The sequence below is a fragment of the Andrena cerasifolii genome, chromosome 2 (genome assembly GCF_050908995.1).
Source record: "Andrena cerasifolii isolate SP2316 chromosome 2, iyAndCera1_principal, whole genome shotgun sequence".
Lineage (NCBI taxonomy): Eukaryota > Metazoa > Arthropoda > Insecta > Hymenoptera > Andrenidae > Andrena > Andrena cerasifolii.
In genome coordinates this window covers 27,287,499-27,310,672 of record NC_135119.1, presented here as the reverse complement: position 1 = coordinate 27,310,672, position 23,174 = coordinate 27,287,499, and the positions used below count along the sequence as shown (strand labels likewise).

Sequence of the window (23,174 nt, the reverse complement as noted above, 5' to 3'; positions counted from 1 at the left end):
CCCGTGAATTGATTCGAATGGTCGTCGGACACGAGACGGCGCGCACTCGCCGTTCATTCGAGTCACGTCTGGCATTAGGACGGGCGTCGTTGATGGAACTGCGAGACGTCAATCGAAATAGACGACTCGTTGTCCGCCTTGACTGGCCCATGAATGTTCTCTTTCTAGCTGGCTTCGCGTTAATTGATCTTGGCTGGGGTTAGTGGATGTTTTTTGTGCGATGTGGTGGATCATAGGAGGTGAAGAGGAGAAAGGAAGAAGATGGAGAGGAGAGGAAAAGGTTGGAGTCATGGTAGAGGAGAGAGAGGTTGAAAAGGATTGTGAGTCATGGTGGGACGAGTGAGGGGTTGTAAGTCATGGTGGAGCAGGGAGGTGGAAATGAAAGAGGGTATGAATCGAGAGGGAAAGGTACCGGAGAAGAGGAAGTACTGAGGGGAAAATTGAAGGATTAAGAAATTGAAGGTGTGACTTTAACCCCTTCGTGATACAGGTTTCATAAAACTGGCATCTTGCTCACCAGCCAGGAGGGTGAGATGCAAGATGCACGCATCAATGTTTCATTGCAACATATATCAGCGTCTGGAGGCCCCTTTACGCCACAATCCTACATAAATATAAAAAAAAGACCAAAACTCTCACCATTGTCTTATTCCTGATTTTGCAGATCGATACCACTATGAACTGGGCCAATCGAGAGGGCAATCCCGAGCCGACCATGGGCCAGTGTTATTCAGCTACGTATCCGATCACGAGGAGGAGGAGCTCAGCAGACAGCGCCGAGCAACGTACGAGAAAGCTGCTTTCGTCAGGACCGAGCCTGCGGTCTCCCAGGAGCAATCGCAGCAACCGCCGCAACAGCAGCCCACACCGCAACAGCCGTCGCAACCGCCGCCGCAACAGCCGCCGCAACAGCCACCGCAACAGCCGTCGCAACAACCATCGCAGACAGTTGTCAACGCGTCGAACGCAGCTCTGAACGTTCCTTACTCGACCGAGAACGCGAGCGAGCCTTCCACCGCCTCGTTCCCATCTACGACAGCGGTCTGGACGGTGAAGCAGGCGACCTCGACCACGCTGAAGCCACCAACAGCGGCTTCATCCCCGATGAACTCTCCTACAAAGACTCCAGTAAGTTTCTAAACTAAAAACGAGCATCTCCGACAGTCCATAACGAAGGCTCTGATGCGCATGTCTGAAGAGAAGGTAGCCGTGAACTAGAGTGGGGGGTTTAACCGATCTAGTATCGAAGCGTAACTGTAGAGTAGCTTGACTCCATCTATAGGCTTAGATATTGTTTGGCAAGCCGATATCTTTGTAGAAAATACTCCTCGCCTGTCGGTGCTAATGTAAGATCGTTTTCACAGGTTCCGCCATACGTGTGGGCCAATCAAACCATGTGGAACAACGTGACGAACAAGGCGACGGAGGCCAACAAGAAGCCGGCGAAGGCCGCGGCCGCGGATGGCAAGGAGGAGCACGACAGCACCATCGGGGACATTTCCATCAGCAAGTTCTCCGACGTGACGAACAAGACACTGTCCCAGCACAATATCACGAAGATCGAGTACGACACGCATCAGTATTACAACAGCACGTTCATCATCGACGAGGCGATGGGCAAGAAGCACTGGGTGGACATAGACAATCATCGAGAGCTGAAGGTCAATCGTCTGCTTAGCCAGAGCCATCGCCGCGCCGCTGTGAGTCTTCGTTGTTCTGTTAATTCAGCTTGAACCGTTTAGAATTTCTAGTATCGGGCGGATATTAGAAACGACTGGCTCGGCTGACTTGAAAGAGGATTTCCCAAAACTAAATTTGTCCAGGATAATGTTTAAAGAAACCAGCACTGACGCCACAATTTTCTTTCCCCTTCTCGCAGACCGTCAAGCTGAAGTTCGACTTCCCGTTCTATGGCCACAAAGTTCGCAACATCACCATCGCCACCGGCGGCTTCCTCTACACCGGCGAATACGTTCACAGCTGGCTGGCCGCCACGCAGTACATCGCGCCGTTGATGGCGAACTTCGATACACGCCTGTCGAACGACAGTTTCGTCAAGTACGCTGACAATGGTACGTCGCCAGCCACGAGCCGCACTTATTATTATTGTAAAATCCTTATTCCGCTCGTATGATACACGAGGGAGAAGAAGAATAGAAACAAGGACGGAGAGTATCGTAATAAAGTATTTTAAAAAAGTGTTTGCTCTCTGACGAAGCATAAATAAATAATGACTGTATGATTGCAGGGACCGCGTTCACGGTTGTATGGGAGAACGTCGTTTTGCAAGATAAACAGGACGCTGGCGCCTTCACATTCCAGGTGACTTTGCATCAAAATGGCGACATCGTTTTCGTCTATTCAGTCATTCCCTTAATGGTCGAGCTCATCGATGATTCGGCCCATCCTGTTAAAATTGGGCTCAGCGACGCTTACATCATGGATAGAATAGTGTTCTGTGAGTCAAGCCAGGGTAGCTACTCTCGAAGACGTTTAACCCTTGGATAGCGGACGACATAAGTTTCTATTTTACCTCGTAGTATTATTCATCTTTATCGCGTGGAAATTATGGAAAGGGTATAACATTATAAGGTAGTTGAAGTATAGAATCTCAAGAATCTCCAAGTTCAAGTTCGATCTTGAGGATGGGTCCAAATTGACCCCAGTGTCCGCCATGCGAGGGTTAAGACTAGGGGTGGGTTTCTCGAAGCGTCGAAACCTCAAAATCCATGAAAATTTCGAGATTCGAGAATTCGGTGCTTTGCACTTTTTTCGTGATTCGAAAGTCGAGCTAGATATTCCACTTACAAAACAGAATCAGCACTTCAAGTTTCGAGTTCCAAAAGATTCGAGTTCCGAAAGCTTTAAATTCCAAAAGATTCGAATTTCGAAAGCTTCAAATTCCGAAAGCTTCGAGTTCCGAAAGTCTCAAGTTCCAAAAGTTTCGATAGTTTCGAAGCCTGACGAACTCTCAGATTCGAGAATTCAAGAATTAGGTTCGGACTCACCCCTAGTTAAAACTACTTCTGAAGTCGTTCAACTGAATCGCGAGTGTGATCCGGGCGAAGTAACCATCTGACTTGGTATTTCTTGCAGTCGTTCGCAGGAAAACGATATACGAGTACCATCGCGTCAACTTCAATCGGCAGGACATCAAGAATTGGACGGTGATCTACTTGAACGCTTTGCCCACCTGCTTGGAGATGGACAACTGCAGAGACTGTTTGACGAAGCTGAAGGAGTTCGACTGCAAGTGGTGCACCGAGCTAAATCAGTGCAGCACCGGGACGTTCAGGTCGCGACAGGACTGGCTGCTGAAAGGCTGCGACGTGAGGAAGATAAAGGACGTGGACAATTGCCCGCCGCCGTCGACTACAACGTACAAAGAGCAACAGGAGGAGAAGGAGTTCAATCACGTTCTGCACGTGCATTCAGAGGAGACTGTCACGGACAGTGAAATGAATGCGAAGCAAGAGAGATCGGGGACGAGACCTTTGGAGCGTTGTAAGATTCATATGCTGTTATAGAGCACTCGTATAAGAGGAGGATCTAGATGATAATCTTTTGGACGTAAATTAATAACTCTCCTTAATTCAAAACGTAGAAGCTGATAAGTATTAATGACTTTTAGAATATTGACAACCAAATGAATCTCTGAACTAATCAACCTAATCCTAATTTCACCGCATTAGAGTGAATTTGCGCAGCATACACAATTCCGTAACACATACCTATATAATATCTTCTACACATCCCCAAAGTTTCATATTTTTTTTTTTTTGAATTTCCGGGTGCGGGATCTTCCCATCTACTGTTCTATACTCTCATACAGCGAAAGGGTTGAAGCTTTAAGACGCTCGCGAAATTAAACGGACTTCAAATTAGCTACAGTTCTAATCAGAAGCAGCTTCTTCCAAAAGACATCTAGTTCGTCACACCTCCCCTTTTTAAAACCTTTCCTCGACGATCATTGAAAGCATTGCTTTGAAATTTTCCAGCTCGGGACAGTAACATGAACATGGGAGTTTCTGGGATAATAGGAATTCTCCTAGTGATTGGGTTAGTGATGGGCCTAGTGGCCTGGGCTGCGTACGCTTATCGCAATCCTCACAGCGCCTCAGGGCAAATGTTAATTAGGGTAAGACTCGCTGGTTATGCACGATTATCTGAAGGCCAACGTCGATAAACTAACGATTAATTTGTTGTACAGTACCGACCAAGTCAGTGGAGTTGGCGAAGAGGGGAAGCACGTTACACGGCGGCGACGATTCATATGTGATGACGTGGAGCTGAGACGCAGTCAGCAGTTAATACAGGACTGTCGGACCAAACCTTCCTACTAAATGTATACTGTATCCCAAGTGCCTGCGAGTTTCTACGTGGCGGAACCGTTTGCCTCCTGCAATGACACGCTCCTGTCGCAGTCGCGTTCTGTTAATTGCCATACCATACAGGGTGTTTCAGAATTGCGGCTGTAAATTTGACTGGCTCGTAGAGTCGTTAAACCCTGAGCTAGCGGATACAGGGTCTACTTGGACCCATTCTACATATCAATCTACTTGTGTCACTTATTACTATCATTTCTTCAAGGAGATTTGAATTTTATATCGAAATTTAGTACGAAAGCTTATTCCGAGCATGAACAAAATTGTGGACCAAAATGGAGGATCAAATCACCGGCGGCTTAGGGTTAAAAGAGACAAATAAGTTACAGTGAACTACATAATCGGATTAATCGTTTTTGAGATATACATTTTTTTTAAGAATCACTAGGGGACTTCGCTATGGATACTAAGGGTGGGTTCGAAGCTAATTTTTAAATACTCAAATCTGAAAGTTTGTAAAGCTTCGAAACTCACTTCCTTATCAGGTTTTCGAAAGTTTCGAATCCCGAAAAAAGTACAAACTTCCGAATTCCTGAAACTCGAAACTTTCTTGGGTTTCGAGGTTTCGACGCTAGGCCAAACCCATCCCCATTAAATTCCCAACGAAGGAATAGGTTTTTCGATCCGTCGTGCACAATTCTTTATATTTTGGATAACACGTATGCACATTCTCTTTAATTGTATCTTCTTTACCATCTGCATTAATTTGACCCGGCTATGTTCACCAAAGCCTGTTCGTTTCTTCTTAAACTCTACCACCCAATCAACTTCTCATCCGCAGCTTCCGACCACTCTGTATACCACAGATAAATCTATTTCCCAATTTTACTGACCATGAGACACGTCACCTCTAATCGATGCGTTGGGTTATAGGGAAAAAGTCAATTACATTAACTCACAAAATGATCGCAAGCGTTGCAAGAAAATGGCAATTAAACAGTCAGCGGCAATGGCGTGGAAAGAACTTTCTCGAGCGAGCTTTATCGAACAAGTACGCTTGGCAACAAAGATCTGTTAGGATGTTAAATCACGGACAGCGTTGTATAGTTATATTACACAGGGTAATCCATATGACTCGTCCATCCACAATATTTTTATTAAACGAGCTTGAAATCTTAAACAAGTAGATTGTGTCGTTTCGCCGGGAGTGAAATTGAGCACGGTGGACAACCTTTATATATGTGGCTCGCCCTGTGCAACGAATTTTATACTTGTACTTTTATCGAACAGAGGTTCCCCTTGAAAGCGTACCGAACTGATCTCTGCCGAATTTCTCGCAAGGCGATCCCGAAGTCAGTCATTGCACCCGCGACGTGAAACGTTTCCAGAACGAACGACGGAAAGAGAAAGGGAAGAAGAGCCGGGGCCGACCGGTATTATTATTATTTCGTTGACATTCGCGGGAACACTCGCGACGTTCCCCCGGGTCGAAGTAATCGTGTATCGTCAAAGACACCCAGGCGAAGAGACTCTAAGCCTGGCCATCGAGCGTTTATGTGATTCTAGTATCATGTGGTGTACACCTTGTTATTGTTTAAGAATTCGTTTTCTCTTTTTTAATCGTTATACGAGCCGGAACCATCGTTTTACATCTAATCTGTCCACGGCGTGAACAGCAACGTCGCTAAAAGGAATCGTGAAAATTCGAAACCAGCGTGTTCCGATCTAGCCTGTCGAAACTACAGTTCAATTGATGCGCGGGGTAAAAGTGGATCTCTGGTAAATCTTTTAAGAGACTTTGTTGTAAATCTGTTTGTTGGGGGTTGAATTTAATGCACCTGGTAATGGAGCGAGTGAAATCGACGGTGTCTCTGAACTGTAGTTTCACCATTTAAATTTTAATGAATTTTATATATATATGGATATATATATATATATATATATATACACGATTACTTACATATATATATATATATATATATATATATATATATATATATATATGTAAGTAATCGTGTATATGTGCAGGGTGTTTCGTGAAGATAGTAAAAACCGGAGTGGGTGATTCTGCGTGATAATGGATGCTTTGTTTCTTAATTGTCAACACGTTCCGTGCCGCGATGGGAGTTTAGATACTTGGTGGGGCGATAAAAAGTGATGAGGAAAGTAAATTGCGATATTCAGTCGCAGAGAAATACTAGTTGCGTTGTATTCTTCGTAATTTCATCTTCTTTTTGTTCTACTTCGATTTCGACGCAAAATACAGTTAGTTACGATGAATAGTCTATGTGTTAATGTTTGAATTGTTCATTGATAAGGAACGAAGCCATCGCTGCAATTTCGTTACGCTTCATTCTCACGTAGAATCGGTCGTTCCGTTTTCAATAATTTTTTGCCGAGCACCCCGTATATGTGTATACAAATATATTTTACTAAACGGATTTTTTGAAAAGAAAAATAAAAAAAAGAATTACGAGCACCTTGTAAGATGCATGAGAAGGCAGCAATGGAAAAACTCATATGTATCGATAAACATTAGATCACCAGTGTATATAGTAGTACATTAAAGCAATATAATTTTTATATAATTGTAAGTGTAATTAATGTCTGAAAAAGGTGCCTTCGATCGACTTTTTGATCCGTTTATTGGCGACAGAATATATTGACGAGATATTTCTCACTGATCATCTTTGGATTGAAGTATATAGAATGTTTTCGATTGTAAATGAATAGGGAGGACCCGTGCGTGGTCCATTGAGAGCGGAAATAGCTACGAACTATGCGATTTGTAGAATTGTATGTATTTTGATGCATCGAATTTTTATCTTTGTAATAATATAGAAATGATTTTTCTAATTGTATTTGCAAATTACCTAAGGAACGAAGTAATTGTAAACATCACGGTTAATTTTTTCTTACATTATTGTGTACGATTTAACTCATAGTTTGTGATAATAAATATTACAATTATTATAATAAACGTAATAAACATTGTTTCCTTTTGTAGGCACCATTCTTCTGTTAATTTGATTAATGATTGATTAATTGATTAATTCTTGACTTAACATTTCATCCTTGTGTATTTTAGGAATTACATTTTCAACATTTCAATTTGAAAACCTGGCCCGCGAAACGCACCCCTAGTGATGAGACCTTCCAACTAAATCGTCCCTTTCAACGCGTGCAAGGGTAAAACAGTTTTAATATTATAAGAATCTTTTTAATAAGTTTTGAAAAGTGATAAATTGGTATTGTTGTTTAAAATCGTCACACAACGAATGGCAGCGGTTTTAGAAGGCCTAGAATCACAAAAACTGTTTACAATAAACTCTCACTGGAAGCTCGTATAACTGCAGCCATTTGTGGCAAAACCGGAAATAACATAACCCAAACATTCATTAAATCGTCTGCTGTCAAAGCTGCTTGTTTATCTATCTCTTTCTATCCGTATTTCTGTCTCTTCTTTTTTGCAATTTCTTTCTCTGTCTACTTCCGCTTTTGCCACAAATGGTAGCAACCAATCAGCGACAATAGAGGTTTTCCGATCACTTCCGAGCCGCAAACGGCGCGAGTAAAGGTAAGTTTTCCTATACGCGACTGGACTAACTTCAAAAATTTCAAAGTCAATTTTCTCGAAAATGAAGCGCGATATAAAAAAAAATTACTCTTTCTTTTTGACTTATAACAAGTAAATAAGTCGAGAAAAAGGAATAAAATTTGTTAATATTGTGCTTCATTTTCAAGAAAATCGACTTTGAAACTCTTGACGTTGCGTCCAGTCGCGTGTAGGAAAACCTATTTTAATAAAAATCATGGATGATTTAGGCGTGAGCGCAATTCGCTCGTTGTTTTCCCAGCGAAAAGAAGCCTAAACACGACACGATTCGAGCTACAATTATCGGAATTCCATAGTAAGTTAATTTGCAGAATTTAAAGCCAACTTCATTAAAAATAAAAATAGTCCGATTTACATGGCACTCGATCTCTTGTAATCGGGAGATCGCCAGGAAATCATAGGTGTAATTTTCCCATCGATACTTGACTTTCTGTCAAATTGATGACACGTCACCCGAGCGACACGTGCGCCTCGTCGACGCTCTCCGAAGACCAGAAGGCGCCAGAACTGCCAGGAGGCGCCGCGCCGTGTAGCTGCGTGTAGAGCATCGATGATACGCAATGTTTGGCGGTTTAAAGAGCGGAGGAATCGGGAGCTTGAAAAGTGACGACGCTGTCGAAAAGGAGCAGTTGCAATGTTTGACTAGGGAGGACTGGGTATCGAGACGAGACGCATATCTCAATGCCACGGCGAGCAACAACAAGATCAAGATCAGAGCGATTTCAACGCGGAAGAGGTTAGAAATCCTGCAGAAGCTGGACAGTAAAATACCTGTTAGCACAATAGCTTCTGATTACCATATCCACCCGTCCACCGTGCGGCGTATTCGACTAAATGCCAGCACGATAAACCCAAATGCAGACCAAGGACATCGAATGCCGACACGGAAGAGGTTACGGAGGTCTACGTATAAAGAATTGGAGAGTCGTCTCTACACTTGGTTCGTAGAACGAAGAAAGCTAGGCGACCCAATATCAGACTCGATATTACGCCAGAAGGCTGTGCAATTAATCAAGGAACTAGCAGCCCAATCGACGTTTAGGGCAACTGTAGGCTGGTTGAGGAAATTCAAACGACGCTACGATATACGCTTAGTCAATCGTTTCAGAGAGAAAGGAAGCGCAAACGTGGCTGCTGCAGAAAAATTCAGCTCGGATTTTGCTCGGCAAATAGAAGAGAGAGGGATCGAGCATAGTAATATTTATAACATGGATGTGAGCGGTCTAATGTGGAAAGCTCTTCCCTCGAGTACGTTAGAAAAAGATGTGAACAACGAGAAAGGAAAGGAAGATCTGGTGACTGTGGGCTTCTGCGCCAATATGACGGGAACCCATAAACTGCTGCCCCTGTTCATTCACAAATTTAAATATCCAAAAGCAATGAAGAAAATAAAGACTAGCCTGCCGGTGGTGTACAAGGTACAGAAGAACGCTTGGATGGACCAATTGGTATTTACAGAGTGGTACCAAAATAATTTTAAGCCAGCTGTTAGAGGATACCAACGATATAGCGACACGAGCGGGAAAGTTATTCTTTTACTGGATAACTGTATAGCGCACAAATTAAGGTCGGTGGAGTTTCAAGAGGATCAGCAATTTGAAATTGTCTTCCTGCCCCCAAATACTAGCTCTATTATTCAACCAATGGACCAAGGAGTGATTCTAAAGGCGAAGAGAGCTTTCCACTGCAGAATGCTGCGCCGGGTGTTGACTTGTTTTGGAAGCGTTGAAGAGTTCTATGAGAAATATAATTTTAAAGATTGTATCGATTTGCTGGACGAAGCATGGAGAGAAGTAAGCACCTCGAATATTTGGAACTCGTGGAATAATATAATGAAGACCGGCAGGGAAGGAATACCAGAGGAGGAAGAGCTGACTGATCCGCTAGAACCACAGTTGGAAGAAGTGATCGCTGCGATTACTGGGGAGGAGCCTAGTCCGGAGAGAGTTAAAGAATTTTTGACAAACTGCCATGATGTGGAAACCAATTTTTCTGAGGCAGAGGCCCTGAATGAGGGAGTGAAAGAAGAAGAAGAGGAGGAGGAGGAGGAGGAGGAGGAGGAGGAGGAAGAAGAAGCGAGTGAAACAGCGGAACAAGAAGAAGAAGGAGATGCAGTGGAAACCCATGAAGAGAAAATAAGAGTAGAAGATGCAATGGAAACCCATGAAGAAAAGATCAGAGTTGAAGAAGATGCAGTGGAAACCCATGAAGAGAAAATAAGAGTAGAAGAAAACGCAGTGAAAACACACGAAGAGAAGTTCCGAGTAGAAGATACCTTGCAGCAAGAAATAAGAAGAGCGGTAGAATTTTTGATGCAGCACTCTGAACAGTCGCCACAGTATGTTAAACGATCGTTGGCAAATGTAAAGGACTATTTCCTGGGAGAAGGGACCTAAAGGGAAGAAACGTTTGGCAGTGGACGTCGGTGGAAACGCGAAAGCAGCTTCACCAATCCCAAAAAAAGTTATGTAATATTTCTGTAGTATGTACGACGATCTGTTTCGTTCGTGGCAGTAAGGATTAATACTAATCGTTTTACAGAATAAGGGATCCTGAAAAAGACATTCAGGACCATAGACGACGAGTAAATTACAAAAGATGGGACGGCCTGGCAATAAGAGAACCAAAAGATCGGTAAGAAGCCAAAAGAGTATGTATTGCTAGGACTGGCAGCGTGTCTGAATGCTAATTACTGATGAAGTAATCCACCTTTGTCATTGCGTGCTTGTCCCCTGTGTGTCTAGAATCGGAGGACTCAGAAGAAATGAGAATTGATAGTGGAGACGATCGATCCTCAACAGCCAAAGACTGAAACCAATACAACGCGTCATCGATGTGATATATAAATATCAATATAAATTATTATTGTAAGAAACATACGATGCATTAGTAATAATATTTGTACATAATTCAAGCGTGCAGTTTTATAATTTACCGCGGCATGACAGATAATACCACTAGTAGCCCCTAACTAGATGGCTGAAACATGCGATTACCCTTCCGTCTTTTGCTTCAACCCTCTGCAACTGTACCCTGTCCTTCAGGCAGAGTTAGGCATTATTCGAATCAATTTTTTTCAATATACCCCCCCCCCCCCCCAACAAAAATCATAAAAAATTCAGGCTGACAGGCTCAAGTGAAAAGTTCTCATGATATTGAAATAGATTCAGATAACTATAACCCGTAGTGTTAAAGAGATTTGTTCAGTATTTCATTTTGTTACAAATATTTTTCTTAATAAGGATTGAGGGCAATACATTATGCGCGGTCTAAAAATATTTTTCTTTTCAAAATATCCATGCATTCCTAGATTTGAAGATATGGACTTGTGAGGCCGAACATGTGCAATGGTGTAATTTTAATTTACGTGTACACTGTAAGATTAATTATGGTCCGAATTCGTCGTTCTTCGTGTCACTTTGACCGGAAAAACATAAGGAATCGTTTGGCGTCGCTTTTGCGACGATCTGATGAGAAATGCGGAGCCTGAAATTTCTCACTTCTTAATCGGTTGTTTTTACTACGGGGTATCGGGCGGATCACCTTACACTCGACAAGCGTTCCTTCGGCCCGACCGGAGCCGAGGGCCATGGGACTCAAGCCGAAGCGGCTTATTCGTGACGCTTAGTCGCCACGGCGGTCCTTCGAATAACGAATAACGACTAAAAATTTATTTGTTATTCTCGAATAACTTTCACTGTATTTGAAATTTGTATTCGAGTTCATCGAATAAATACTTAGTCGACTAAAAATTTATTCGTTAGTCACGAATAACTTCATTTTATTCGAAGATTAGTCGAAGAATAATTTAGTTGAATAATGCCCAACTCTGTTTCCTTCGTTGTACGAAGGTTGGTAGTATTAATATATCATTTCCATAATATATGCAAAACTTAATTATTGAAGAAAACAGTTGATACGAGAGTAAATTAAATCCTAAACGTTTTTCTGATTCAAAATGAACGTTATTCTGCAATGGTACTGATCAAATAAATTCGAATAATTGCAAATATAAGAAGAAGAAGAAATTAGAGAAAATCGAACTTCAGGAAATTTCACTTCGTTATCCGATCTATCGAAAAGATTTCTGGTGAATCAAACTTAGTATATAAAATGTAACTTAAATTTATCAGTGCACAGAAATATATTCGCCGGTAGAAAGTTATGTTCATTGAGAGTATAATTTGCCTTTCTATTATTACTGAAATACTTCTATCTGCTATTAAGTAAACCGAAATATTTTAGTTTCTTTGGTCCTGACAGATTTTGCTCCATACTTTCTTATTTCTGTTACAAAAAGAATTTGCTGCGAGCATCGAGCAACGGCTGGCTAGAAATTGATAGCGCAACGTCGGTCATGACATTTCCTTTTACACCGTAGTGCCCACGGAAATCCAATATCGAGATTAATCGCATGCGATCGGGCAGCTCGACCTAAATACCGCAGTGTCATTCGTATTAGAATGGAAGCGAGTATATGGCTCGTATGTACAGAGAACGCTTATCAACCTGCAATTCCTTTTTGTATCATATCCACTTCTCGTGCCATTTAAGCGTCCCATAATCGCTTCGATAACGTTAAAATTACCACATACCATTCTACAGGGTGTAAATAAACTACGATTGCAAATTACAAGAGCCAACGAATTTCAAGAAACGAGAAAGCTCTAGAGAACTTACATCCAGAAGCTAATAATTCTTGATTCAAACGGTCACTTTCTCCCGTTTCTTTCACTTTCTGACAACCGTTTGAATATTCAAGCTGCCGATAATCCCGTAAACAGGAAAAAAATTAAGGTTATCTCAACGCCCGTGTAAATCTCTTCGAATTTCTAGATACACGTGTACCAAGCCTTTTATTTATCTAAATGAATTGTATTAACTATTATAGCCTGCACATACCCAGTGTACTTACGCCCCCTCTGCACTGAATTGTATCTAAGCGAAACAAAATCGGAAAGTGGCATAATCTTTAAACTGCTACATAGTATTTTCCAAAGTGAAAATCACGGTCTAATAAATTGACCTGGCATTTTAGTAACGAATAGACATTATTAGTAATTCGGGGAACGTTATCGTGCGGGATCCATGCATCTACCAAAGAAACTCTGTTACCATTCGCGTGTATGTACATATCATATGCGTAATATAATATATATTTGTTGCTTCTTTTTTTTTTTTATTAAACACAGAATCACAGAGCAAACTGGACATGTCGGAGGGGCGGGAGATGTTACATAAGTCTAGCTGATTGTTCCGGTGGTCGACGCGCACGGGGCTCACCTCCGCCGTTCATCCTCCTCCTCGTCCCCTTTCACTTCTTTTTTTTTATATTATTATTTTACCTCTCGCGTTTACTGTACAAAATATCTTGCTGTTTAAAAAATCAGCCGCGGCTTTAGTAAAAAACATACGAAATCGACGACGGCGGAGGAGGGGGAGCGGGGGGTGAGCCGCGCGTGGGCCGAGCTCGCGGCCCGCTCGGTAAATCCGCAGAGAAGGTTCGTTCATTAGTGGAAGTAATTAAGATTTTATTTACAAATCAAGGCAATATCATTAATTATGTTTTCTTCTTCTTTCCCTTCCTATCCACATTTCTCCCATTTTTACACGCACACTCGCGTCTCTCTCACATCGTATTTGTTTCAGCTTTCTATTCTCCGTCTCGCCATTCATTCGTCGCTCTTTCCTTATCTCTGCCTCGGCACCCAACAGGGGACACGCTTTGAACCCTAATATAATTCCTTTCCATTTGTGACAAATTTTGTACAATGTATGTATAGCAATAGTAGCGGTAGTAGTAATAATACAATAATTTAATCGCCAGAGCATAACGGAGCAACAAATGGAGTTCGTGTTGCTCTGCATCCACTTCTCACTCTCTCTCTCTCTCTCTCTCTCTCTCTCTCTCTCTCTCTCTCTCTCTCTCTCTCCCTCTGCATATCTCGTATTTAAACTGGTTGCAATATGAAAAGTTTCAATTTCGATACCGTGACCGTTGCTTGGCGAACGATCTTTACCCCTGTCTTCATCTTCCTCCACTTTCTCGTTCTAATTATTTTGTTAAAAACGCTTTACACACACGCTCGCGCCGCATCTCACACTCACTCACGCATCCATTCTTTTCTTCTCCTCTATAAAGCGCACGCTTCTTTTTGCTTTGCAATACAATTCGCGCTCGTTTCGCTGCCCGAAACAACGATTCTGCACTGAGAAAAATGTTAGCGGTCACCGTTTTCGTTATTGCTGTTGGTCGCAGCACCAGTTTATTTCTATCACCGAACGGGCCCCGGTCCCGCGTCGAATCCTAGCAAGATAATAACAATGATCTTTTGAAAATCAACACAACGATCGAGTCAACTGATTGGATATTGCTAGACCACCCTCGTAAAAACGCTATCGCCCCACAATTATCGGCAAACAATATCGACGTGCTTGATAAGCTCGCAGTCGACGGGACGACACGCCCCCGCGTAAAACAGTAAAAATGTAATTTATTAAAATCGCCGGTACGCGATTGCAGCTCTCTTTTAACAAAAAGTCAACCCGGACACGTTGAGTCGCGTGCCGAGCAATTTCATGGAAAACACTCGGCCGCGAATAAAAGCAATAACTCTCGCGTTTTCGTATCTATGAAACGCATATATCTGTACGCACGTATCTAGAGCGGAGTGTAGTTCGCAGTTAGACCGAGAAGAGTGATTTCTCATATTAAAAATGGTTCGAAAATGTAAATTAAAATTTCCTTTTAAGCGGCCTCGTTTCGGAGAAAGCTGATTTATGTACATCATTAGAAACCGCAGAAACGCGACGCGGACGCAGTTCTGCTCTATGAAAAATATCACTGTATTCTCAGTTTCTAATCTTTCGAATCCTTTCATTTAGTGGAACAAGATATCGAGCATCTTCCACGTGGAATTCGTCTTTAAAACCCCATGGGCCATTTTTAACGTAATAAAAAATAAACGGTTTATCAAATGAATCTGCTGTATCGTCGACATTTATAAACACTATCATTTAATCGCTAAATCGTGCTCGATGAATCTTCGAAATTGCTTTTCTCAAAAACGAAGCCACACTTTTCATTCATTTTTACGCCAAGGATCGCCTCTTCTCATTCGCGCTCACGAATTACAAGCCACCCTGTACACGCGCATACGTTAAATCACACCGTCGCGTCATCGTACGATATCTCGTACGCTCGTCAATGAAATGTCATTGGCCTACCTAACGATTTACATTTACACCTAATTACGTATCACGATCGTTTCCCGCCAACGCCTCCCCCGCGCTAACAATTTTCTCGGCGCACGATACAATTAAATCTAAAAGAAAAAAAAGAAACGCATTGTGTCTGCGAACTCGCGACGGGCGAGTGATCCTCAGAGTTCCTCTGCTACGGTGCGCCTACAATCATATTACAACTCCACATAATATTAATAATAATAATAACCATTATTAAAAATAAAAAGAAAACAAAACAAAAAAAAATGCTTGGAAAGATCGATACACGATTGAACGGCGAAAGAAACGCGCGTGCATGTCGCGAATGCCACGGACACGCTCGAGCGTCCGATAGATCGTAATTCGATAAAAGCGATACACTGGTTTGTTAACGTTAATTAATCAAGGAAGCACAACGTACAATGGGTGTGCTCGACGCTTTGGGGAACGCTCGACGCATCTTGTTGTCACGTAAAAAAAAAAAAAAGGAGAACGATCTTATCGCCTGCAAGTCCAACGTATCAACCTCGAACGTCCCCTTTTGATCGTCCGAAACCGAGAAGGCGGGCATTTGGCGACTGTTTTCCGTATTCTCGACTCGTTATCGCGCACGCTATCGCTGATAAAACGTTTCTACGATAAACGGCGAAAGAAACGAAAATTGAAGATGGTTTTTTAGGACTCTGCCACGTGACTGTTACATATGCGTATCGCATTCGTTAATCGCTCGGCTCGCGCGCCTTAAATTTACGACTGCTTCCATAGACGGCGGCAGGTGATACTTGCTCCTCCTCGCTTCCCTACCTTCTCTTTATATAAAAGACGTTGCGAATAAAAATCTAACAAGTGTCCATTCTCGGTGTTCGAATATAAAATTTCCTTCTTGTATACATCCTGCTCTGCTGTACGCATTTCCGGTAGAGGTGCACCAGGCTTATCGCAGTAGAGTCGTTTCGATGGGCATTACACGACGAATGGTTACATTTTATCTGTTACGTGTACACGAGAAGAGTGCCGCAAATTGTTTTCCATTTGAAAGTAAGCGGCTCGGTCGCAACGTTAAGTTACTGAAATTTAGCGGCAGGCTGGTTACAAGCGCACTAGACGGCGGGTAAAGTAAAAGCTCAGCTGCTGTATACTGCCACGATTTAAGTGGAATAATTCTAAGAGCGTCGAGTTCTCGTTACGGCGCAGTGGCGAGGTACGTTTACTAAGTACAAATGTTCCATAAACATGTGTAATTAACATAAATACAGAGATAATAATACAGCGAACGCAATCAGAAATTATAAAGTGTACAACTCTAGACACGAACCCGTCGAACATCTATGTACAGAATTTTACCATCAGCTCGCATCTTTCGCTTTAGTGTATTAAAACGATTTAAGGTATAAAAATGATCTTTCTATTCCATATCGCGCGAAGTATTCTGAATTCGTTATGTCCCTGCTATTGTGGTCTCGGTACGAGCCCGTTTAAAATACAGTCGTGTAGCAACTAGAGAAAAACTGGGTAGAACATGTAGTTGGAAGTCATTTAACATTATGCAATATGCGTAAGACTTATTGTTATATAATCTTCTTATCGCCATGTACCTTAGCTCTTTCGTTTTTTCTAAAATGAAAGCCGAAACCGCTGTTGAGCCTAGTTTTCTCGAACGGTAAATAACAGAGTAATAGTAGAGACGAAAAGGTTCGAACTCGATAACGAAATAGGATTAAAGAAACAGAAACTGCGGCGTCGCTGTTATAAACATATAAAACTGGAGACTCTTCGTTCCAAGTGGACATAATAAATCTGTTATGGAACACGTGAAATACCATTATATACGTGTCATTTCCCTTAAATAAACAATAAATTAAATATACTGCATAGTACTCGAATATCGTTTCTGCTCCTGTTTATCTATATCTTATCAACGTGTCGCCCACGTTACAAGATGAAAGGTGGATACCGAAATTTCGATGTAGAGACTGTAATCTAATTTGCCGATGCTGATGGTCACATTATGTAAAAGATGCGACGAAAATACGTCGATATTATAATCGAATAAACGATAATAGGTGCAAGTGACTCACACGAACGAAGGATTCCTTCGTAGACGTTACGAAACTTTATCTGCTCAACTGTCCGGTGTCTGTCGGACATCGTTCAAAACATCGTTGTTCTTTTCTGTAATGTTTCTTTCTTTCTTTTTTCTCCTCCCCCGGTTGCGTTACTCAATAACGGCGGACACGTAATATTCTTAGTAAAATATACTATCTGAAACTAAACCGATAACAACAATTACGTAATAAAAATTCGGTTCCCTATAGTATTAATGACAATAATGATAATTATATTGGCGAGAATAATAATAAAATAAAAAGCACGAAGAATGACGTTTTCGATTGGATATGGAAGTATAATGCGGTCTGTACATTTGCTATGCATGAATTGAACGTACAATGTTGATAACTACTTGTTAGTAGACGCACGATGTATGCGTAAAGATACGTCCTCGCTTGCTTATCTTCAGAATTGTTACGTCTAAATAATTCTAATTTGTTAATGATACTAATATGATTATTGAATTAACATAATGCTTTATTATTCATACAATTGCCTGGAGGGAGAAAATGATATGCATCGACCTAATTTTCAAGTACGTAAAAATTCATTTTATATTATACAATTCCCACTGCATTGTTTTCTCAATCATTTTTAGAATAAAGTTTAAAACACCGTCAAAAGACGGCCGATTATTAATTTCAGCGTGTTATTCAATTCAGCCGGTTTATTAGCATTTGATTTTGATCTTAATTAGATGCGACATTTCAAGTCTCAGTTGCTAGTAATATTGTCTCGGTAGAAAAGGAATAGAATGCGCTGGAAAAATAACGATCTTTCTAATATTCTCATCGCTAGTCTAAATTCTCAGATTCCAATATTTCTTGTTCAGTCGCGAACAGAATCCCCGATTAAACGAAATCGTACTCGGCACTTGAACGGATTCTAGAAAATTTTGATTATAATCAGTACAAGCATTTCACAAATGCTCTAATCTGTTACTATTTGGAATTATCAGCCTCATAAAATTTATATAAAAATTAATTGCCGCGTTGCTCGGTATTTACAGCAGCGCCGCAACAACTCATCGGAAATTGTATACGTGTAAAAGCAATGGAGATTTCTAGCGAGTAATCAGAATATAAAAAGAGGGAGAAATAGAATGGCCCATCAAACGACTCAAAGTAATTCAGTACTTTCTTCTCTTCGCACCGCTTAACGCTATTATACTCTGATCTCTTATATACAATTCTTTTTCTCTTTTACGATTAATTCTTGAGGTACTCTGCACGAAATAAGATTATATGCAAGCACAAGTGTATGCACTTACCCGGTATAAAATGTATGTCACTTTTCACACTCACTGTTACCCTCGCTATCCGCTTCCACCCTCAAGTACACCAAACCACGGAAACACGCACATTCAGTCATGTAACCGATATAAATTATATTCAAAGGTCTGTTCCATTTCAGCGTGATCGGAAGAGTTATTACCAATTGAGCTTTGCGGATCTTTCATCCCCGAATACCTGTTCGTTAATGATTAGATGGGTGCGTTCGGCGCGTCGCCTCTGCCGAACAGTCTGCGGCGTGGTTCATTGCTGTTTATCAGAGAAGGTAAAATCAAGCCGACAACGAAGAGCAGTTGTGATTCGTAGTACACAGGAGGACTTAGGATTTTCACGTCCTTTTTCGGATGATTGTTCAACAGGCATGTTCGTGCGTTATACACGGTAGTCAATGGGTCACACCTGGTTGTCCACCGCCACATAACAAGTGGGTGACATGGAATATCCCAGTCACGATCCTCCTCAGAGTGCATTGAGCGACGACAATACTGGCTGTTCGGCCAGAATGTAGGTGGGGCTAGGAAGCACCGAGCGAACCTGATCCTGGGCTTGGACTATTCTGTACAGTAGGTACTTGATTATAAGGATGATTGCTATTGCACAAGACTGTGTAAATGTTCTCAACGTTACTGAGCTTCTCAAAAAATGGAATTAAGTCTAATAGTTCAGAATCCGTCATATCGTCGAACCACGATGCCACTGGTACCTGAAAAATTCATTTCAAACTTTACACGCTGCTCCCTCCTGCTTTGAGGCTCGCTCATCTCTATAATAAGACTTACCGCGTTATCTGGATGGAAAATGTAACTGGCAGGGCTATTATCGACGATAATAATCTGCTGCAAATCCCGCCCTAGTCTATTTAAATCTTTAACATAATTTCCTCTGTGAAAAACACACGATTCTCTAAACAGTCTTGCTCTGAACACTCCCCATCTGTCGAGCAAATCTGCTACTGGATCGGCATACTGTAAATACGAAGATCGTCGAGTATTATAAGAACCATTTGCTTTAACCCTCGAAAGACGAATGGTTGATATAGTCGCGCGAGACGAATGCACGGTCAGTTTGACCGGTATCAACGTTTCTATGGTACACTGGTTTCACGAAGAAATTGAATATAAAATTTCGGCAGTGTTATTTAGTTTGTTCATTATATACGCTATTTAGGAAGTAAATTTTTGTTGAAAATTAAAGATGTTTAAGTTTTTTTGGGGTAATAAAAATTCAATTAAAGATATGGATTTCTATGATACACTAAATTAATTACGGAGTTTGTGGGACCCCACCTTACTACTCTTGTTACATTTTCCCACGCCGGGTTAATAAAGAAGTACATAAAAAAAATATTTCGGTACATAAAATAGGTGTATCTCCTGTATGATTTTTAAAAATAATGTTACTGCAATTTAGGCATCATATACTATATTTTGCCATTGCCAACACAAATATAACATCGTGATAGACTTTGTCAGAGTTGGGTCAAAATGACCCTGCATTCGTTGTACGAGGGTTGAAAAGTACGACGCCGTTAACGAAAGAAGATATTTGCATACCTTTGCCAAACTTGCCGTGAACAGTATACACTCGTATAGTTCACCCATTCTTTGTAAGAATTCATCCACATAAGGCCTCTTTAAAACGTACACCTGATGCACTGTCCCGTCGATCTCTACAGGAACAACGAAATCGGCGTTGTTGATTGGTTTGAAAGAACTATGCACTAGCGTCTCGTCCAAATCAATCACCATGCACTTCTTGTGCATATCCTGATGCCTGACGGGCGGGAGGAGGAACCGAGGGGATCCGCACGCCGGCGGTGGCGAGCCGCGTCCATCGCCTTGCAGAGAACTTGTCTTGGAGCTCTTCGAACTACCTCCGCGTCCTCTGCCGAGGCAGCAAAGTAGAGATCGCAGAAGTCCACGCCCTCTTGGCTTCTTGCCACTGGCTGGACCATTGCTGGCCACTTCATTTTCTCGTGGTAACTGGGCTACATGGGGGGGAAACAAACGTCACTCCATTAATACACATATTTCGAGAGAGACATAGTACAAATAGAAATGGTTTGGACTCTAAAAACGCAGAATTTTGCGAGCGTTTTCGTTGGGATTTTTTTTGCGCCTGAACATTCTTTTCCCTGGCATAGTTATGAGAATTTTTCAGAGATACATTATAAAATATTCGGTTGCGCGTATTATTTAATATGCTGTGAAGAATAGAGAGGAGACATTCGTGCCTTTGTTAATTCATAGCGGTTGGAAGTTTGAACGGTAAAGAGCATCGTAGGAAAGATGCGAGGAAAGGGGGGGTGAATTAAAACGGTGGCAAGGTATGGTGCGCGACACGATGAAATAAGTTACACGCGAAACTTAGGTGAAAGAAAGGAGGGGGAGAGGAGTGGACACGATTTGACGAGGAGAGGCGAGGCGAAACGAGGCGAGGCCAGGCAAAAACGAGGGCGAGAGGAAAAGAGACGTCGGAAGCGAGGCATAGGCGAGCAGAACGGCACGCTGGAGGAAAGGGTAGGGGGCAGGGACGGGAGAGGTGAAGTTAGGTGAGGTAAGGTGAGGAGGAGCGCGGTGCGGTCTCCGTAACAGGTGCAGATTCCATCCAGCATCTGGAAGAAAAACGTAAGAAAAGAACTGTAAGGCGGCAAGCCGTGCCCGCGGCTGGCACCTACCTTTCTCGTTATTAAACTGGCCTAGCTCGTCATCCCGCGACACCTGGCTGATAATGGACGATGCGTCCATTTAAACATTTGTTGAGAGTCCCTGCGTGGTGTCTGAGCGTGAATTCCGTTAATGCGCGCGCGCCAGAGAACACACATATGTACACATACACCACCGACAAAACACGCACACGCAGGGCACGCACGCGCGCGCGCGCACAATCCCGAGAATGAGAAAGCGTGTATACGCGCGGCAGCACGCACACGCACCAACTCACTCACTCTCAGTCACGATGCACGAAATCTCTCCCTCCGAACGTCGTCGCGGCCACCGTCGCCGCCGCCACCACCACCACCACCACCTCCACCGTCTCCTTCACCTCCGCCACCTTCACTGTCTCCTCCGCTGCCGCCACTGCGAAGATCACCACGACTCGGCGAACGGAGACGCATAGGCGCAGGCACGAGCACGCACCCACACGGCGTATCTGACACCACTGATATTTACTTCTCGCGGCACGCAGCAAGGCTGACACGAAAATTTCTATCTTGATCCTTAGAGCGGAGAAAAGGAGTAGCAGCTCGATCACTATGCGCGCGGATGACACGGCGATGTCAGAGTTACGCTTGACACGTCGTTTCTTTACGCCGGAACGTAATCGGGGGAAAGTTTAATCCGATTCTTTGCTGCCATCATTCCAACGGAGCACTGGCACGTACGTGGTACCGTATACGCGCGTACACGCTCTCTCTTTCGCGCGCGCCACACCTATGTCGTTACGCAGTACATTGCGACTCGACATTTGTCGCGCGAGCTTTCCGCGGCAAGGTCGACAATGCCCTTCAACGCGCCTCGAGCATCAATCTTTCGACGAACGGGTTGGACGTTGAGCTCCCTGGCAGGCTTGACCAGCGTATCCGCTGCGATTCCAGCCCGCAGCGACAACCGATCCTGTAAACCTGTTTCGTAACGATCACACGGTTACGCGCACGGCACACGTAACGTAGAATGCGTACGTTTATTCACGGCGACCGCCGCGGATAAGATTTCTGCCCGTTCCATGCACAAACAACGTCGCGGACCTGCGTTGCACAGGTTTTTGATGTGTTAACAGAGTGTTTCGCTGGCTCTGTTGCACTCCGCGCGACTCCTGCGTCTCCTTGCGGTCTTCCGTCAAACCGTGAACGGCGACCGTTGCGCAGCGTTCGAACTCAAAAATTAGAGCCATAAAAGCAGAACGAGACGCCCGTGGCTTTCGCTCTATTCCTTTTGCGGCATGGATCGAGTTTGTCGGCGGTGATCGCTATTGGATAGGCAGATCCTCACCTCCAAGCAAACTGTATTATTGGGAATACATGAAAGTACCTTGCCATCACAGTAAAATGTAAAGCTATACTCGCCGCGTCTCTACGATTTCAATTTAAACAAGCGAGAGACTACGAAAGTATAGATTTAATTTAGGGATGGGTTTCTCGATCCGTCGAAACCTCGAAACCCACGAAAGTTTTGAATTTCGAGAATTCGAAAGTTTGCACTTCTTTCGTGATTCGAAACTCTCGAAATTCAAATAAGAAAAAGTATAAAATCAATGAATAAAAAATCGTTCGCAGCATGCCTCGAGAGTTTATATATAATTATATTTAGTTTAAATATGGTCAATAGAGATGTATGCAAAAATTTTGTTCACTTCAGTTTTTAAAGCAAGATATTCTATTTACAAAACAGAATCAACACTCCGAGATTCGAAGCCTCAAAGTTTCGTATTCGAGCATTTAAAAATTAGCTTCGAGCCTACCCCTAATTTAATTGCATGATTCGATAGGAATCTTATTTTGATATAAATGTTTAATATAATGGGAAATTTATTATCTAAATTAAATTTGAATTAGATACTTCAAGCTGAACTTATACTAAACTTCCCTTTACGTGGAGACTTGTTTCG

At 42.5% G+C, this 23,174-nt stretch overlaps 2 protein-coding genes across 2 annotated transcripts in view; one reads left to right on the top strand and one right to left on the bottom strand.

Moving 5' to 3' along the window:
- The window catches only part of L(1)g0289 (plexin domain containing lethal (1) G0289), a 34,260-nt gene extending 28,002 nt beyond the window's left edge, over positions 1 to 6,258 (top strand). The window contains exons 2-8 of the mRNA XM_076807580.1: positions 665 to 1,128; positions 1,365 to 1,700; positions 1,880 to 2,072; positions 2,249 to 2,458; positions 3,097 to 3,504; positions 3,999 to 4,138; positions 4,211 to 6,258. Of these exons, the coding sequence (XP_076663695.1) occupies positions 665 to 1,128; positions 1,365 to 1,700; positions 1,880 to 2,072; positions 2,249 to 2,458; positions 3,097 to 3,504; positions 3,999 to 4,138; positions 4,211 to 4,279 (1,820 nt within the window). The 3' untranslated portion in view covers positions 4,280 to 6,258. The remainder of the gene's footprint in view (positions 1 to 664; positions 1,129 to 1,364; positions 1,701 to 1,879; positions 2,073 to 2,248; positions 2,459 to 3,096; positions 3,505 to 3,998; positions 4,139 to 4,210) is intronic.
- A 7,832-nt stretch (positions 6,259 to 14,090) lies between these two features.
- On the bottom strand, positions 14,091 to 22,396 carry Hzg (CTD small phosphatase herzog). Its single transcript, XM_076806867.1, has 4 exons — positions 21,244 to 22,396; positions 20,120 to 20,553; positions 19,346 to 19,531; positions 14,091 to 19,269 (listed from the first exon to the last, which is right to left on the bottom strand). Exons 1-4 carry the CDS (start codon positions 21,311 to 21,313, stop codon positions 19,081 to 19,083), a joined length of 879 nt encoding a protein of 292 aa, XP_076662982.1. The 5' UTR covers positions 21,314 to 22,396; the 3' UTR covers positions 14,091 to 19,080.
- Between the last annotated feature and the right edge of the window lie 778 nt (positions 22,397 to 23,174).

Excerpts from the sequence above, each read along its gene's own strand:
- Hzg (XM_076806867.1), bottom strand. The coding sequence starts at position 21,313 with ATGGACGCATCGTCCATTATCAGCCAGGTGTCGCGGGATGACGAGCTA. Across the intron at positions 20,554-21,243 it reads CCAGTTTAATAACGAGAAAG|CCCAGTTACCACGAGAAAAT; the intron begins GTAGGTGCCAGC and ends CCCCCCATGTAG. Across the intron at positions 19,532-20,119 it reads TCACGGCAAGTTTGGCAAAG|TATGCCGATCCAGTAGCAGA; the intron begins GTATGCAAATAT and ends TCGTATTTACAG.